The sequence below is a fragment of the Thamnophis sirtalis genome, unplaced genomic scaffold (genome assembly GCF_051295495.1).
Source record: "Thamnophis sirtalis isolate CommonGarterSnake01/CBP01778 unplaced genomic scaffold, rThaSir2_p1.2 scaffold_7, whole genome shotgun sequence".
Taxonomy (NCBI): domain Eukaryota; kingdom Metazoa; phylum Chordata; class Lepidosauria; order Squamata; family Natricidae; genus Thamnophis; species Thamnophis sirtalis.
This window is the reverse complement of record NW_028261387.1, coordinates 31092251-31111735: the sequence shown is the minus strand read 5'-3', so window position 1 is coordinate 31111735 and position 19485 is coordinate 31092251. Positions and strand designations below refer to the sequence as shown.

The window sequence follows — 19485 nt, the reverse complement described above, 5'->3', positions numbered from 1 at the left end:
TTTCTTCCCAGTCCTTATCTGAATACCATTATCTGGTTTAAAGACTGTAATAAAATCAGTGCAATAAAAACAGGTTTTTTTCTGTCCTTGAACTATAGCTATCTCAGCCATTTTTTGTAATTTGGTTACATCATAGGTAAGAATTGTGAAGACTCTGTGAACTTTGGGTGAAAAACTTGTTTTAAATTCTATCTGTTGATCATTTAACAGCAATATAATATAATAATATAATATAATAATAATATAATATAATATAATATAATATAATATAATATAATATAATATAATATAATATAATATAATATACCAAATTCTGCAAGGCCAAAGCTTCATAGCTACTACACAAATCTTGGCTAATTTAACCTTTCTGCCAAACTCTAGCCAGTACTGTACATGTACATGTAGTGATATTTCCAAGCACTGACGGATTTTAAAAAGGATTCTTTTTTCAAATGTACATAGAAGAATACTTGGCTGACTCTCATGAAGCAAAATGCCTTTTCATCCGAAGAGATTAGTTGAGAAATAAATAACAGCCGACAATGCCATCCCTTTAAAGACATGGTTGACAAGGACATTTTAAGGCATAAGACCACAAACAATAAATCTTTGAATATGAATCCTGGACAAAAAATCAGGACAGATAAAAGGATATTTTTCAAAACACAACTATGGAATTCCCTGATAGGAGATAAAATAGCTTTCCTGGTTTCATAGACAGTTGGCCCAACTTATCAAAGTCAAGATGATCGGTGTATACTAGCTTTCATGGCAGTGTGACTGCCTCTTAAAAGCCATCTCCTCCTGGGAGACCAGTGAGGTACCTTGTGCAATTGGTTGGCCACTGTGGAAACAGATTGCTGGATTATATGGACCAGGGATCCAATTCAGAAACAAACTTCTTTTGCATCAAATACTGCTTTCTTCTGGAGAATTAAAACCAAGAAGAAATTCTTTGAAAATTATTCAAACTATCAGGGATGGATTTATCTTTTTTTTTAATGTATGGGATGGATTTATCTCTGATATGCTATTGCTGTATAATATTAACCAAACTTGTGGAAATACAGTAGTGCTCAACAAGCTAACATTAGACATCTCTTTCCTTTGATTTCTAAGTATAGAGGAATTTTTAAAAAATATATCTGAACAGCAAGTTATTTTTTAGAGAGTGCAGTCACATGTTTCCGATACTATTCAGGAAACCCTCATGTGAATTCAACTAAACCAAAGTACAGTTGTTCTGTACCTGTGTTTTGAAGCGAAAGATTTATACGATCTGAAGAGAAACCAGTGTTTTAAAGCAAATAAGCACATTAGTTGGAAGAACTTCCCTGTCTTCTACTTAAGGTTTACTGTATGATATTGATTAGCCAAACTTTAAGTCTGTGTACTATACGTTAGTTTTACTGCAGATTTTGGAACCATCTATTTCAGAAGAGCTCTAAACCAATTTTTAAAACTAGCCCCCAAAATAACTGACATGCACTGGGGGTGGTATAGAATCTTTGACAGAAAACTGCAATATCTGGCAGCTCAACCCCACAACTCGGTATTCCATGGAACAGAGGTGCTGGATCTTAAACTACAGTCTGCAGATCATTCTGGTTTGAATGCAGTAGATTGATCAGGTGGTCTGCCTCCCATATTCCTCTGTCAGATCTTTCTCACTGCCTCAACTCCTGTCACTGTCAGGCAGCTGGCTAAACCCAAGCCATTCACTGTCTTGGTACCATATCCCTGGATAACGTGCCAGTCAGTTGGCCAAATCAGAGCCAAGGGTCTTTGTTATTGCACCAAAAAAATTAATCATTAGCTGAAAACCAGTTCATTTAAGAATATACAAGATAATATACCATAACTGGCAACTAACATTCAGAAACAACAATAATGAAAAGATTTCAAGCGTGTTTAACCTTAGTGAGTCCACATGAATGTACCAAGTGGAACTGGGATCTCATACATTCAACTCAAAAAAGTGAAAATTGGATTTTTAAAAAATCCTCATATCTTCACATGAAATTTCACTGGAGTAGCTTATTTTCTGATGGTAATTGCCAATTATCAGTCAAGAGCACACTGATTGCATCCCACTGACACTGATCTAATTTTTGCTGGCGAAAAACAGTACTATTTTTAAAACAGCCTTTACTTGAAATTAATTGATTTTACTTGCTATAGAATAGATATATCTACCAGGAATCCTTCAATGCTCTGGTGAAATTCTCAAAGGAATGGATTGGAAAGCAAATGCTAATTGGAAAGCAACAATATTTGCTGCCAAGGGTGGAGTTGCATTACTCATAACAAGTCAGTAAATGAACCATTATCTATAGATAAAAAGTTGAAAAGCCAATTGTCAAGTATGCAACAAATATAGGAAAGCAGGCAGGATGAGCTATTGAGAAAATTCCCCTATTCTTCTCATACAAAGAGAACTGTGTGGAACTGATATTCTTATCACTGGAAACCCAGAAATGATATTTGGTTTGGTTACTCACTGTTTTGTGAGATATGATATAGATTAGAAGAATTGTATACTGTAGGGATAAGCCCTTCTTAAGTACTTTCAGCAAGATATAAACTTCACAGATTTATTTAGTGAATTTTTATCGTCAAATTTATGGATATGGTACATAATCTTAGAAAATTTGGTAGGTTTGTTCAGAAACAAATTCTTATCTCTTGGTTGTTTATTGTCAGCATTCCTTCCATTATTCCCAGGTTTTTGCACCATCTCTTACCGCACTGCTTTTCAAACTTGACAACTCCAAGATGTGTGGGTTCCAATTTTCAGAATTCCCCAGTGAAGCTATTAGCTTGTCTGGTTTTAAAAAAAATTGCATGGATGGGAAATTCTGGGAGTTGAAGCCCACACATCTTAAATTTGCCCAGTTTGAAAATCATTATCTTACAGCACTGATGGAACACCAGTATTTATAAATAAGGGAAGGTATTGCTACACTTGTGAAAAAGCCATATCTGAATATGCAGGCTTCATCCTGCATATTTCAGAAAATAGTTGATGCTCAAAAACAATTTGTGGGAATTGCGAATATGATCAAAATAAGGTGCTTTGAGCATGTCTTTTCAGAAGTCTGTTCAAGGAACTGGGCAGTGAATACAAGATAAAATAGAAAGTCCTAAATATCCCACATTTGTATTCCTTGAAGGTTAAGCAAGATAAAAACAAGATAAACTTCTGAATACTTGATAGCAAGGCAAAATCTATTGAAATCAATAAGAGTTGTTGCCCTAGATGGTTTTCTATTTTGATTAAACCCTCTAGAAAAGTCGGGTCATTGATTTTGCAAGGAAGAAATCTAATATTATAGTTATTTCCAGGGAAAATTTCGCTGGATTTCAATTCCTAAATAGATTATATATTCCTTGTTTTCAAACATGTTGAACCTTACAACATTATTTATTTTCACCAACGTTCTGTTAAGGGCTTTGGATTTTCTTCAAGGTAAAGAACTGATAACTGCTATGATGTTGGTCATTTGAGGCAGCTAACGAGCCTAGCAATTATTAACTTTAGCTCAGGCTCTCCTTTTTCCCCCCTTTCACTTTGCTCCACATTGAATTTTACTTTGCAGAATGTAGCAGCCTCTTCTTCTGCCAAGATGTTCAGAATGAAGAGATTTATACAGAGGTTCTGGATTCTTCTGCATGTGTGTCTGTCCACTGTCATTGGTAAAATCTGCATGTTCTTCTTCCCAGGTACTGTGAAGAGCTATCTCCTGAAGCAGAGAGAAAAGAATGGCATGGGAGACAACCCAAAATTCATCTATGACAATTGGGGTCCGACTTTCTTCAGCTTCCCTTACTTACTCTTTGTCTTGAAAGTCAAATGGAAGAGGCTGGAAGATGAAGCCTTTCAAGGCTGTCCTGCTCCTAACACCCCTGTAGCAGATCTCAGTGGGAAAATGCATCGCATTCTAGATTTCATGAAAGGTAAGTAAACACCAGGATAATGCTTTTGGGAAATATGGCATTTGCTAATAACATAAGTGAAATAGAATTGCATTTTAAAACCATTGATTAAACAGACAGAATTCGCTTTTTTCATGCAGTTGAAATTGACATAAAACATGTTAAAATGTTTGGGGAAAATGTTAAGGTGGCATTAGAATTGTTGAGTTGAGTGGTTTATGGTTGTTTATGGTTGTTTATGGTTGTTTATTTATATGCCACCCTTTTCCCTGGGGGGACTCAGGGCGGCTCACAATCCAAAAGGGAAAGGGGAAAAACAGACTTTACAGGTTTAATTCTGACATATTAACAGGAAATAATTTAACTTTATATATGCATGATTGATGCAAGCAAAATGACTCTCTTAAGTAACATATTACATATTGCATATGGATATACAAGATTATGCATATGCATTTATTACTGTACTGGGTCCAAAGATACACACATTCAAATAAATGCATGCAATCTATGCCTCAGATTTTTTTTCTTTAAAAATATAACAAATGCCTTAACAGAAAAGAAAAAAGAAAAAGAGCATGATAAAGCTTGAAGTAATCCATATACATCTTGCCAGCACAAACACAAACTGCACTTTGCCTTTCTCTTAACATATTCATAAGTTATTGGCTTCTACTTCATAGTAACTAATTAACTGCACTGCTTTGGAAATTAAGATAAAACTCAACTTTTAAACAACTAGCATTGTACACTTATTCTGCATAATTCAAATAGTTACTATAAGTAATTGAATCAAAATATTTTAGAGAAACAAAAATACATTTGATAAGATATTGATAAAGGGTGATGTGAAGAACAGAGATAATTTTATGTTTTTGCTTAATTGTAATGTGAATCAAGCTGCTAAAGTTTCTTCAACAAATCCTGGCTTAGTTTTATTTTGAACATACTCATGGTGGTCATCACTTAGATCAAGAGATTGTACAGATACTCAAATAAAAATTAGAACATTATAATACACAATTTTATTGCAAGTACAAACATAAGTTAAAAAACAAAAATAGCTTACCATATCATAAAATTCAAACAGAGGCAATGTTGAATAGATCATTTTAATTAGAGGATTTTTATTGGTGATGCCAATAATGTTCTAAATCTTTGCTCTGCTTGCAAATATAGTTGGGTTTAGAAAAAATGGAAAAGGGCCATTTTAAATTGAAATACATGCTGCCAAATACATGCAACATTCCTACTGAATACATATAACATTCCTGCTGAATACATGCAACATTTTCATACAATGTGTAGATGCTCATTATGAAAAACAAAACATGTTGTTCTTTATCCAATAATGCTTATTGAGAATTAGAATTGTACCATCATAAAATATTCTTGGCAAAATTATTCATGTGACATTAGCAGGGTCTTAATAAAGGTTGCATGTGGTGGAATGAATACATGGAGGCTTCTAGACCAAATGTTTCTCAACCTCAGCACCTTTAAGATGTGTGGACTTTAAGTCCCTGAATTCCCCAGTTTGACTGGGAACTTGTTCAAAATGGCACCGAATAAAAGTCTACCATTAAAGCATATTGCCCTTTTAAATCTCTCAAATATTATATTAATCAGCCACTAAATGTTAGGTATCTCATATACAGAAGAATGTAACCAAATTCTTAAAATTACTGTATATGTAGCATTTTAATTGTAAATAACTCCTGAATAAATGAAAACTATAACAATCCTTATTCTCATCTTTACCTTTCAAGACTGATCTGTTTTCTTGCAGGTAACAGGCCTTTGGTTCTAACATTTGGAAGTTGTACCTGACCTTCATTCATATTCAGATTTGGCGAGTTTAATAAACTTGTTGAAGATTTCAAATCTGTAGCAGATTTTCTTGTAATCTACATTGAAGAAGCTCATGCCTCAGGTAAGGCAAGCGTGCTAAAAATCTAGGCATTAGATTGTAAATGATTGTATTCCAGGTTAACAATCTGGATGCATTTCTTCTTAAATATAAATCATAGAGCTTAATGGACAGGTTTAACATTATGTGATTGAGGAAGCTAATTTAACTTGGTAAACAATTATAGTGTATCTAATACTGTATGTATAATCTTCAGAAACGATCAATATTTGATTGTCTAAGTCAAATGTAATTTAAGAAAGGTTGCTATTGAGACTCAACAGCTAAGATACAGCACCCTCACTGCTTTCTCTAACACCTAATAACATTTTATCTGCATGAATAGAAGCAAAAAAATTATAAAATTCATAGTATCAAAGCCATACTTTCACTGTGTATTTATCAGGCAGCAGACTCTGGAAGATGATAAGACAATTGTAGAGTCATTTAGGTATAGTCATTATAATAGCCCATGAGAGTGAACAGGTTTCATGATTTTGCACTTCTGGAAGAAAAAAAGGAATACAAAAACCAAGAAATCTGAGCTCTTACATATCCCACTTCTATTACTAAATGTAAGGATGAATATATCCAGTATTGATAGTCTAATTCCTGTTAGAACTATTATTTATTTTAGATGGATGGGCCTTTAAGAACAATATTGTCATTAAAAGTCACCAAACCCTTCAAGATCGTATAATGGCTGCACAGAAGCTCCTAAAACAGGAACCCTTATGTCCAGTGGTTCTAGACACAATGGAAAACCTGAGCAGTAACAAATATGCAGCTCTGCCAGAGAGACTGTATGTGCTTCAAAAGGGAAAAGTTGTGTATAAGGTAAAAAGAAAAGTTATTGCATATTTATGTGTGGTGCAAGTTTGCAAAGCTAAACATGTACTTGAAACCTTGTGGGAGAGATGAGTTAGTGTGGGGAGACTGCTAGCTAGTGTTCTTTTTTCTAAAACAGTTGAACTATTTTAAATATGCATTATTATTAATATTATTAATATTGTAAATATTTTCATGTAACATTTTGTGTTTTGCTGTTCATTTTCCATAACTGAAAGAAAATAGTAGCATCCAATTCAATGTGAAAATGTAATCTTGTCTAGTCAATTCTGAAATAATTGGCATCCTATTATTACTGCCACATGCTCATATTCTTACAATGTATGCTTTCATTAAAAGCCTAATCTTTTAATCTATTTATTTTATAATGATTAATCTCTTTATATTACTTTACATCCCTTGCCTATACTTTATATTCCTGTCCTTAGAAATTAGTCACTGAATTTCCCCCCTCCCTTTTACAGGGTAGACCAGGACCTTGGAATTATTGCCCACAAGAAGTACATCAATTTTTGGAACAGTTTTACCTGTAAAAGAACACCTCAAAGCAACTTGTTTCTGAGCAGCACATACACTCCATTACCTGATTACATTTTAAAAAGTATTTTTATTTATAAAGGGCTATATTTATTTGGGAAAAAAATGGTGAAAACCTTACATCATTAATATTCAGCAGTCATAAACTCTCAATTAAACAATAATGTAAGATCTATTTATTATATTTACCCTAGATTACCTGCCAATGCTAATCTCCATTCTTATAATTGCCAGTAGCAGATGCACAAGCTGTTTTACACATTTGAAAAATATCTTTGTGGTGATTTTTTTAGTGAAGCAAGCTATTCAATTGAAATAGGATAACATGATGGGTTGCTTTATATATAGCAGTCTCTAGATAGTCACACAGAGCAGTGATCTCTCCTTTAGTGACAGGAGTGCAACATTTCTCAATTATGTTTCTTCTATAAGAGCTGTATTCGGAATTGTTAATCTTTGGATCTGAACAGCAGCAGTCTTTGTATAGAATCAAATTTCTGGAGAACACTGCTGCCACTTGTAGCAGACAAATATACATGATTGTTGTCATGAAACTCCTACCATGTAAAGATGCATTGGATCCTTTGAAGCCAAACCACTTAAGGACAGAAGCACAATCAAATCCAGTTTTAAAGATGTCTGCAGAGAAGAACTTTCTAAATGGAATAGTTGTAATAATTTTCTTACTTTTGTTTCTATTAATATTTGTTTATGATAGTCATAGTTTAAAACAGAAGAGAACTATGACCTGATATGGAAAAATATTTATAGAAACAAGATGCAATATTAAACTTGGTCCAAAAATCTCCGTCCAGGTTGAACTTGTTTTCTTTAAATATGGTATCATCTTATAATACAGATAAAATGATGGAGTGGAACCTGGTGGTCTAAAAGGAAAGATTGCCCCAGACTAAATGAAGTCAATTTCTTATCAATTAAGATAAACTGAAGATATTGGACAACATAACAGAAGGTTTAATGATTTAACATTCTTGTTTATTACTCTATTTCATCTATAATATACTGTACATCATCATATAAATATTATATAATAATATTCATTGTTGAAATTTTTTAACAAATTTCCATTGAAAAGATTAAATACCAACTGCAGTTAATGCCTGCTACATTTTTTAAAAGGCTTAATGTTTAATGTGTTATAAACTGAATATTGAATTTAACTTTCATCTGATAGTCCTTCTGCTATTACCCTATGAACTGACACAAAAGCATCAGAAGCAGATAAAATGATGATTCGAAGATATGTTGCTTGGATCTCAGGAAACTATCAAAGAGAAAAAAATATTAACAGCAATAAACTATAGGTATGATGTAATGACATACAGCATTTTAAAATACCATTAATTCCCATAGGAAAATTTCAGTGTAAGTGAATAAACATATTCAGTGCATTTAAACATTTGCTGTTAAATGTTGAAAATGGAATATATGAAGTACTACATTACTGTGGCTTTATAAAATATTACTATATTCTGATTCCCCAGTCATGATTTGCTGGCAGATGTTTTGGATTGTTAGGAACAGAATGTCCCTACGTTATTACCATTTTGCTTGACGTTTATCTGTAGAAAATGGACAACCTTAGAGAATGAATAACTACATATCTTGAAGTTAAATATTTGTATGTAATTGCAAGTACAGTTCCCTATTTACACACAAAACTAAAATTGCAACATCCAAAATGCTAAGTTATCAACATTCATGAATGCGTCTTAACAGTTCTATACAGTACAAAGCCTACAATATTTAAAAAAAAACATGTAACCAACAGTTCCACTAGCACAGTGGAACTTGCTTCTCAGTAAATATGCTTAGATGTGCATCATGTAAATAAGTAACTAATTAATGTGAGCAAGCTTTTAAAAACAATTCTCAATATTCGCTAGCATTAACTAAGTAATTTCAGATATGTGGGATTGGCTGCCATTTGTGTATTTTAGATTTTCTCACAGATCATGCAATAAAAATAATTTTAAAAAATCCCTCAAGCTGAAAACAGCTCCTGGTAACAACAGGAACACATTGTTTTATTTCCAGCAATATGAAAGTGGTTTGCTATTCTCTCCATTTATTCATTTTTAAGTTACCTGATCAGCATGTGGTCCTTATATTTCTTAGAATTCTCCCATCTAAGAAGTAACCAGGTTTAACCATGATTAGGATTATCCAGAGTTGCTTAAGTGCTGCCAATTGATAATGGATTTATATCATAGTGTAAACATAAAAATATTCTTCAGATTTTTCTGAAAGTCTTTTTCAGATTACAAAATAAATTTAATGAATATTTTCAAACTTCTACTTTTAAAAAAAATGCAAACTCAAGTTAAAAAGTGATTATCTTTTATATTGTGTTAATACTAAATGAAAGATACTTACAGAAAAATCTTCTGTTTGTAGTTCCCCATCTTTACATTGTAGCTCTGAAAATAAAAATGGTACAATTTAACTATACAAAATAATTAAAATATAAATATAAAATATAAATCTTACATCTTTATTGGAACTAATACTTAAGCCAGTTAAAAAATTTAAAAGTCAATCTCTAACAATTAACCCATATCTTTATGTTAGTCTTTATTTTGATCTCGATCAACATAAAACAAAAGCAATCAAAGAAAAGAATCACAAAACAAAATAAAATTTATATTTATATATTATATAAATATAAAATATTGGGCAAGGTATTAGCAATATTAAAACTGATCCTAAACTTCATAAGAGTTTAATATTAATATTACTAAATTCAAAATATTATTTAAAATTAAAACTTTAACCCTAAACTGCGAGCTATACAGAGCTTGTAGGTCTGCATATATTCTCCCCTTATTAGAGAGATTGCCAGGGAGGGCAGACAATTTTTATCTAGGCTTTCTCCTCCAGGACACTAACCCGGTTACCACGTATGCAGTAGCAAAGTTCTGTGCTGCTGCAATGTCCATAAGAAAAAAATTGGCTACAGTATAGTACCATCTTGTACCAATTATCTGGACATACATTTAACAATCTTTGGACCATAATGTTATTATCCACTTTTAATGTAAATACTTTTAATTATATTTTAATGTTAGTATTTTAATATAGTGTAAAGACAAATGTACATTGCTGGTCTTTGACCGTAATAAAGATCTTACTTACTTTAACCCTAAAACTAAAATATGAAGTAAATTAATCTCAAAGAACTACAATTCTTGAGTTAGTATTGGTAATACTACAATTTAAAATTAAAACAGCTGCATGTATGGTATATACACAACAATACAATAATTTATTCAACAATTAATCAAGGTTTTTATTTCAGTCAGCAAGTATGAATCATTATGAGATGTTGGAAATAATAAAGCTAAAGTTTTTCCCTGCCAAGTCGTGCCCAACACTACGAGGTGGTGCTCATCTCCATTTCCTAGCCAAGGAAGCTGGTGTTGTCCAAAAACACTTCCATGGTCATGTGGCCAGCATGACCGAGGCACACGGAACATTGTTACCTTCCTACCAAAGTGGTACCTGTTTACCTACTTGCATTTGCAAGCTTTTAAACTGCTAGGTTGGCAGGAACTGGGGCAAGAATGGGAACTGTCATCTAGTACTACTTGGGTTTCAAACTGCCAACTTTCTGTCAACAAGCCCAGTATCTTAACTGTTAGGCCACCATGCTCCTATGTTGAAAGTAATACCATATAGCAAAACTTAATAATATGGAGAGCTGGAATCTCACTGGCCAAATAAAAAAATGGCGGTATATAATAGATCAGTTCTGGATATTTTACTATCTGAAGATAAATGAAGCAGGATCTAAGATCTCTATTAAAAAAACTCCAGTATAAAGGGCAGTGGATTCCTAATACCTCCTGTCAATATGATTGAGCCCTGCAGGATATTTTTTTATATCTGCCTTAAACAGCTGATGGCGAGGTATTAAAATGATCTAGTATTAGAATTTCCAATTTAGAAACTCTGGTAAAATTTAAGCACACTGCAGGGCTGAACAGGGAGCCTGTTTACTTAAAAATACAACACTGGGCAAATTGGACTAATGTAATTGTCCAGAACCTGTTGCATCAATACTGTTAGCCTGCTTGTGTCCCAAAGAAGGATCTTTGAGAGAATTCATAAAAATGCAGGGTATTTTTTCTGATAAGTATCTCCTCCATCTAGTATTAAAATTATCTTCTAATGTTTGTGGGGTTAAGCCAGTGGGTAAAAATATTCATGTTAACCAAGAAGAAAAGAAAATTATTCATATTTTGGTTATTATCTGAATTAACTCCAACCCGCAAAGGAGGTGAACACTAAAACAAGATATGGGCTACTGTATGAAAGATGATCTTTAAAATTTTTGAATGCACAAGTTTCTAATTTTGAGTTATTGCCATAAGGCCCAAGCTACATACTATTAAAATGCTAGGATCAGCCGTTGGCAGAAAATAGTTTTAAGGTAGCAGGCATCCCTTCATCAAAACATATTCCAATTGCCGAAGCTGATTTTGGAGCTTTCTGGACTACATAATCCAGATTAGCACATCTATTGGACATCAAAAAAACTTTGCAAGATATTTAAACACCTTGACCTATTTGATTTGATGGCCATTTAAATTACTACTTCTGAATTCTAATACGTTTAGCCAATATCAATATTTTTGCCTTTACACAGTCCCTACAGTACATAGTTGATGATCTTAGGGCATGTTTCAGTCCAATGAAAGTCTGAGATAAAACTACCATTTTTGGCTTATTGAAACATATGAGCTGCTGTTGTGGCGGCGGCGGGGTGGGGAGTCAGAGTATTCAGATAGATGGTCAGAGTTTATGTAAAAAGTAAATAACAGTGATGCCAACATACAATCCTATCTACCTTCCCAAACCAAGTTAATTACTTTAGTTGTGTAAGTTTGTGAAATAAATTGGATTTTTAGACAAGCTTTTTCATGAAGCTCAAGCAACAATAACAATAGACATATATCTATAATGGAATTGATGAGCTTATCTGATGTCTTAGGCCCAGATTTTTAGTTTAAGGCAAACTTAAAATCAACAAAAGCAGCATATAGGCAAATCCTACTTTAGCCATACACTTAAAATAAAGGCAAGATCAAGGTATGTTGGGTCTAATATCAGCCTATTTCTCTGGACTTGTCCTATTTCCAGCCAATTCACTATTTTTGTATTTAAATATTTGGCATAAATGTTGCTAATGCTTAGTAGATTATTAGGTTGATAGTATGTCCCATTCTCTCTTTTTATAAACGGAACTATTACTGCTTTTGAAGTCTTTTGAAATCATTGCAGAGCAATCATTGTAGAAAAATCAAAGAAGGGAGTGGCTAAAACTGGGGTTCACCATTCTTACATATGCATTTTGCCATTAAGAAATCATTACCTGGTGGGTTTCTTTGTTTAAATTGGTTAACCCACTTTTTAATTTCTAAGCACATTAACTGTCAGCCAATGAAGAAATAAGTCAGCATTCACACCTTGATGTATATATGTATGTCAGAATCATAGTCATATAATTGTAGAGTTGGAAGGGACCACAAGAAACATCTAGTCCAACTCTCTGCAACGTGCAGGAAAAGCAATTAAATCATTCATGAGAAAAGGCTGTGCAGCCTCCATTTAAAAACCTCAGAGATACCATAGCTCTTATTGGTATATTATTCTACTACTGTGTTTGTCTATCTGTGTCTGCCTGTCTATCTTTCTATCTATTTCGTAATGGTATATATAATGAAAAACAGAAATGGAGTTTAAAATATCACCCACTGTTGTGGATTATTCTTCCCTAACAAGATGGAGAAGAATTCGGGGCACTGACTTTTACCTATAGTCAAATGTCAAAGAAAAGGTCAGGTTCAATTCAGAGCATATGTGAAATTGATAATTGGATAATGCATTACAAAGAATCAACTGTGTTTGCTAAGTGCAACAACTCAACTTGTAAAATATATTGAAATAGCCTTTGGTTCTGCAGATTACAAAGCTAATACTGAAATTTTAAAAAATGCAATATCTCCTTTGAACTTTTAATTGTATACTATTAATCTAATGTTATACAAAAATTGAGATGAACAGAATTTCTTTTCAATAACCATAGTCCTCAGACTTGATTGAATTCGGTAGATTTCAGTATGATCATTCACTGAATCATAACAATATTAAGTATAATTACCTCTTTCAATGTGTTTTTCAAAATCAACTGGATCTTTAGATACACTTTTTTCAATGCGTAACCTCTTCACTAAAGAAAATATTTTTAAAAATCTTGTTAATTGTAAAAATACTAGTTCCACCTTCATATTTCAAAATTATTAATACAATAATTCTTTAACACAAGGCTCTAACAAAAGGGTACTTGTAAAACTAATTTCATTTTTACAATTCACCAAAGAAAATTATCAGATAAAGAATCATTAAAATACATTAGAAAGCTAGGCTACATCAAATATGAGGAGCATGAGAAATATGTGATCAATATATTCCCCTCCATGTACAAAAAATAATTTGTTATGGACACCTTTTGCAGATGGAGGATTGAGTTATATAAAGAGGACAATGCTATAAAATATTGGGACCATCATAATCTGGCTTGGAAAAGGCTTTTCTTTTCTTTAATTGTGTTCACCTTATTTTAAGGCATAAACCAGTTTTAGGCGATTTTTCTCCTAAAACTCTGGGAAACTGGCCACACTTTTCAGAAACATGCAATTAGATGGGTTCTAGGGATCACCCAAACAAAAAAAAATCACACACATTTCTTATCTCCCACATAACTATATAGATTTACAGAACCATACATACCATAAACTAGAGTTTCCTTTGAAGTGACTGATCAGTATTAAAAACGTTGACAAAACTTATAATTTGTTGAATAGCATATACTTGGGCTTATATGAGGTTGTACGGATGCAGGAACAAGCACACAGTCAAGGGGGAAGCCACATTCACTCAACAACCGTGTTACTAACTTAACAGCTGCATTGATTAACAACTGTGGTAAGAAAGGGCGAAAAATGGGGTAAAACTCACTTTAAAAACATCTCAATTAGCAACAAAATTTGGGGCAGAGTCGTGATCATATGTCAAAGACTACCTGTAATCTGATTTAATGATATTAGCATGTTTGTGTCACCAAAAACCTGATGGGTTATTCTTGTTTCAAAATCCCTATTACAGAATGGTTTACATTAATCAGAAATTAAACGTATTCATCCCAAAATACAAGTATGGGAGAGTTCTAATTTCTCATTTTATATTCAAAGATGCACACCCAGAAAGAATTATAATTATAAAGAGAATTGCCTCCACAACTATTATGAATAATAAAAATATTATGAGCTATGGCTCAATTCTTCTAAAGTGGAAATATCTATACAGTGTTCCTTAGTATAAATGCATGACTATTTTTTCATTATATGAAGTATACAACTACATTATGGAATAGTACATTAAAATGAGTATATAAAATTGCAGAAAAGACACATAATTTGAAAACATAAGCATACTATAATTTACCTGAGTAACACTGAATTGTCAGTTTGCTGATGGTCACACGTTTATGAAAGGAAATAATAAATTCCTGAGGAAACATCCCTGTTGTGGTCCAAAAAGTTTCAGATCGCCTATTAGGAGAGAATAAAATGCAATTATTCATCATAGGCTATGTATCAAAATGAAACTATGGTTTTAACATAATTAAACAAACCACAGCTTAGCACAATATTCACTCATATGGGTGAACCTACCCATATTTCTTAGCCTGTTGCTAAGGGGATTTATTGTTGTGGGGATAACTGGAGAAACAAAAAATATATACTTTCCTTAGACTTTCTGGGGAAAAGGAAACTATATTACTGCAAGCTGCCTCAGGAATAGATGGCAAATAAATTTAACAAATAAATAAACTGAAAAATAATACTGTACATATAACATAACAAAGACATTTTTAAAATCTTAAATTCTTGTCACCATTCTTGAGTCTTGGCCATTTCTGAAGCCAGTGTTTTTCACATTGTTTTTCCACAAGCAATGTTTTTTCTACCTTCCACTTTTCCACGAGCAGTGTTTTTTCCACCTTCCACTTTCCCTCAGGCAGTGTTTTTTCCACCTTCCACTTTTCCACAGGCAGTATTTTTTCCACCTTCCACTTTCCCAAGGGCAGTGTTTCTCCACCTTCCACTTTTCCACAGGCAGTATTTTTTTCACCTTCCACTTTCCCTCAGGCAGTGTTGTTTCCACCTTCCATTTTCCCACGGGCAGTGTTTTTTCCACCTTCCACTTTCCCTCAGGCAGTGTTTTTTCCACCTTCCACTTTCCCTCAGGCGGTGTTGTTTCCACCTTGCACTTTTCCACAGGTAGTGTTTTTCCACCTTCCACTTTCCCAAGGGCAGTGTTTCTCCACCTTGCACTTTCCCTCAGGCAGTGTTTTTTCCACCTTCCACTTTCCCACAGGCAGAGTTTTTTCCACCTTGCACTTTCCCACAGGCAGTGTTTTTTCCACCTTGCACTTTCCCACAGGCAGAGTTTTTTCCACCTTGCACTTTCCCACAGGCAGTGTTTTTTCCACCTTGCACTTCTCTACAGGCAGTGTTTTCCCACCTTCCACTTTCCCACAGGCAGTGTTTTTTCCACCTTGCACTTTCCCACAGGAAGTGTTTTTTCCACCTTGCACTTTCCCACGGGCAGTGTTTTTTCCACCTTCCATTTTCCCACGGGTAGTGTTTTTTCCACCTTGCATTTTCCCACAGGCAGTTTTTTCCACCTTCCATTTTCCCACGGGCAGTGTTTTTTCCATCTTGCACTTTCCCACAGGCAGTGTTTTTTCCACCTTGCACTTTTCCACAGGCAGTGTTTCCACCTTGCACTTTCCCACAGGCAGTGTTTTTTCCACCTTGCACTTTCCCAAGGGCAGTGTTTTCTCCACCTTGCACTTTCCCTCAGGCAGTGTTTTTTCCACCTTCCACTTTCCCACAGGCAGAGTTTTTTCCACCTTGCACTTTCCCACAGGCAGTGTTTTTTCCACCATGCACTTTCCCACAGGCAGAGATTTTTCCACCTTGCACTTTCCCACAGGCAGTGTTTTTTCCACCTTGCACTTCTCTACAGGCAGTGTTTTCCCACCTTCCACTTTCCCAAAGGCAGTGTTTTTTCCACCTTGCACTTTCCCACAGGAAGTGTTTTTTCCACCTTCCACTTTCCCAAGGGCAGTGTTTCTCCACCTTGCACTTTCCCACAGGCAGTGTTTTTTCCACCTTACACTTCTCTACAGGCAGTGTTTTCCCACCTTCCACTTTCCCACAGGCAGTGTTTTTTCCACCTTCCATTTCCCCACGGGCAGTGTTTTTTCCATCTTGCACTTTCCCACAGGCAGTGTTTTTTCCACCTTCCACTTTCCCACAGGAAGTGTTTTTTCCACCTTCCACTTTTCCACAGGCAGTGTTTTTTCCACCTTGCACTTTCCCACGGGCAGTGTTTTTTCCACCTTCCATTTTCCCACGGGTAGTGTTTTTTCCACCTTGCATTTTCCCACAGGCAGTTTTTTCCACCTTCCATTTTCCCACGGGCAGTGTTTTTTCCATCTTGCACTTTCCCACAGGCAGTGTTTTTTCCACCTTGCACTTTTCCACAGGCAGTGTTTCCACCTTGCACTTTTCCACAGGCAGTGTTTCCACCTTGCACTTTCCCACAGGCAGTGTTTTTTCCACCTTGCACTTTCCCAAGGGCAGTGTTTCTCCACCTTGCACTTCACCACAGGAAGTGTTTTTTTCACCTTCCATTTCCCCACGGGCAGTGTTTTTTCCACCTTGCACTTTCCCACAGGCAGTGTTTTTTCCACCTTCCATTTCCCCACGGGCAGTGTTTTTTCCACCTTCCACTTTCCCACAGGAAGTGTTTTTTCCACCTTCCACTTTTCCACAGGCGGTGTTTTTTCCACCTTGCACTTTCCCACAGGCAGTGTTTCTCCACCTTGCACTTCACCACAGGAAGTGTTTTTTTCACCTTCCATTTCCCCACGGGCAGTGTTTTTTCCACCTTGCACTTTCCCACAGGCAGTGTTTTTTCCACCTTCCATTTCCCCACGGGCAGTGTTTTTTCCACCTTCCACTTTCCCACAGGAAGTGTTTTTTCCACCTTCCACTTTTCCACAGGCAGTGTTTTTTCCACCTTGCACTTTCCCACGGGCAGTGTTTTTTCTACCTTCCACTTTCCCACAGGAAGTTTTTCCACCTTGCACTTTTCCACAGGCAGTGTTTTTTCCACCTTCCATTTTCCCACGGGTAGTGTTTTTTCCACCTTGCATTTTCCCACAGGCAGTTTTTTCCACCTTCCACTTTTTCACAGGCAGTGTTTCCACCTTCCACTTTCCCAAGGGCAGTGTTTCTCCACCTTGCACTTTTCCACAGGCAGTGTTTTTTCCACCTTGCACTTTCCCACGGGCAGTGTTTTTTCCACCTTGCACTTTCCCACAGGCAGTGTTTTTTCCACCTTCCACTTTCCCAAAGGCAGTGTTTCTCCACCTTGCACTTTCCCACAGGATGTGTTTTTTCCACCTTCCATTTCCCACGGGCAGTGTTTTTTCCACCTTGCACTTTCCCACAGGCAGTGTTTTTTCCATCTTCCACTTTTCCACAGGCAATTTTTTCCACCTTCCACTTTCCCACAGGCAGTGTTTTTTCCACCTTCCTCTTTTCCACAGGCAGTGTTTTTTCCATCTTCCACTTTTCCACAGGCAATTTTTTCCACCTTCCACTTTCCCAAGGGCAGTGTTTTTTCCACCTTCCACTGTCCCACAGGCAGTGTTTTTTCCACCTTGCACTTTCCCACGGGCAGTGTTTTTTCCACCTTCCACTTTCCCACGGGCAGTGTTTTTTCCACCTTCCACTTTCCCACAGGCAGTGTTTTTTCCACTTTGGCAACTTTAAAATGACTTTACCATGCTTAATGTTTTTTTTTAATTTCTTCCACTCAATTCCCCATAAATTTATGGTAAATCGCATCAAACTTGATTGCAGAAAATACTATTTCAGCAACAGAATGGTCAATGCCTGGAATGCTCTACCTGACTCTGTGGTTTCTTCCCCAAACCCCCAAAACTTTAACCTTAGACTGTCTACTGTCGATCTCATCCTATTCCTAAGAGGTCTTTAAGGGGTGTTTCATAAGCACACAAGCATGCCTACCGTGCCTGTCCAAATATTCCCTTCTATTCATATTCATTTCATGTATTCATAATCATGTGTATACTTATATCTGTTATCTAATTCAGTGTTTCTCAACCTTGGTGACTTTAAGTCCTGTGGACTTAAACTCCCAGAATTCTGGGAGTTGAAGTCCACAGGACTTAAAGTCGCCAAGGTTGAGAAACACTGATCTAATTCATGCTTGACGAAATAAATAAATAAAAAATAAAATAAAGTTTGGGAGTAGAAGTCCACTCATCTTAAAAGTCGCCAGAGTAGAAAAGGAAAGTCTCCCGAGATCCCGAGTCAATCCTTTCAATATTCAACACGACCCCGAAGGCTCAAGGCTCACCCGTCAATGATGTTTTCCGCCGGGTACATTTCATCACCGGACGTTGCTAAAATAACATCGGCTCCCTCGGAGCTGAGGCAGTAATCTGTAAACTTCATCCTTGCTCAAGCCTCGCCAACGGCCGCCTCAAACCGTCCCTTCTTTTCCCTCCTACCAGCCGAGCGGCTCAGTTGCCTAGCAGCACCTAGCCTAAAAGCCCGGAAGTGGCGTCCTAAAATCTGGGTTAGATCATTTGTGGCTGAGGGCATTGTATGAAATCAAACAGTGAAAGAGAGGCACAATAATTGGAGAGTGGCAGGGACGGCAGGGATCCCCTAATCCAGGGATTTGTGGACTTGGACTCCCAGAATTCTCTCGCCAATCGTGCTGGCTGGAGAATTCTGGGAGTTGAAGTCCGCAAGTATTAAAATTGGCAAGCGCTCTAGTCCAACTGTATCGTGCGGGAAACCAATCCATGAGCAGTAGTTCTTTCAATTATATATTGTAAAATAGGAAAGGGTATGGCGATGTGATGCCCTTCAAAGTGTGGTACGTGAACACTCAAAGGCGTTCAACCACACGGACTGGGAAATTAAATTCTCTCTCTCTCTCTCTCTCTCTCTCTCTCTCTCTCTCTCTCTCTCTCTCTCCCTCTCTCTCTCTCACACACACACACACAAAGAAACAAAAAGAGCTCTCGTTCTCGGAAAACGGCTCTACATTTTCATCTC

The 19485-nt window shown here is 35.8% G+C and overlaps 2 protein-coding genes across 3 annotated transcripts; one reads left to right on the top strand and one right to left on the bottom strand.

Annotated features, from left to right (window-relative positions):
- Nucleotides 1–3560: 3560 nt before the first annotated feature.
- Nucleotides 3561–8516, top strand: DIO1 (iodothyronine deiodinase 1). 2 transcript variants are annotated; one of them, XR_015697265.1, is made up of 5 exons: nucleotides 3561–3957; nucleotides 5726–5869; nucleotides 6483–6682; nucleotides 7159–8204; nucleotides 8427–8516. XR_015697265.1 is itself a non-coding variant. In XM_014055558.2 (4 exons), exons 1-4 carry the CDS (start codon nucleotides 3627–3629, stop codon nucleotides 7225–7227), a joined length of 744 nt encoding a protein of 247 aa, XP_013911033.1. In that variant the 5' UTR covers nucleotides 3561–3626; the 3' UTR covers nucleotides 7228–8516. The 2 variants fall into 2 exon arrangements, 1 of the variants encoding a protein (XP_013911033.1); XM_014055558.2 differs by having other exon boundaries at nucleotides 7159–8516.
- On the bottom strand, nucleotides 8201–19265 carry IFT25 (intraflagellar transport 25). The gene is made up of 5 exons (XM_087719632.1): nucleotides 18776–19265; nucleotides 14759–14865; nucleotides 13416–13484; nucleotides 9629–9672; nucleotides 8201–8516 (listed from the first exon to the last, which is right to left on the bottom strand). Exons 1-5 carry the CDS (start codon nucleotides 18871–18873, stop codon nucleotides 8409–8411), a joined length of 426 nt encoding a protein of 141 aa, XP_087575758.1. The 5' UTR covers nucleotides 18874–19265; the 3' UTR covers nucleotides 8201–8408.
- Nucleotides 19266–19485: the final 220 nt, after the last annotated feature.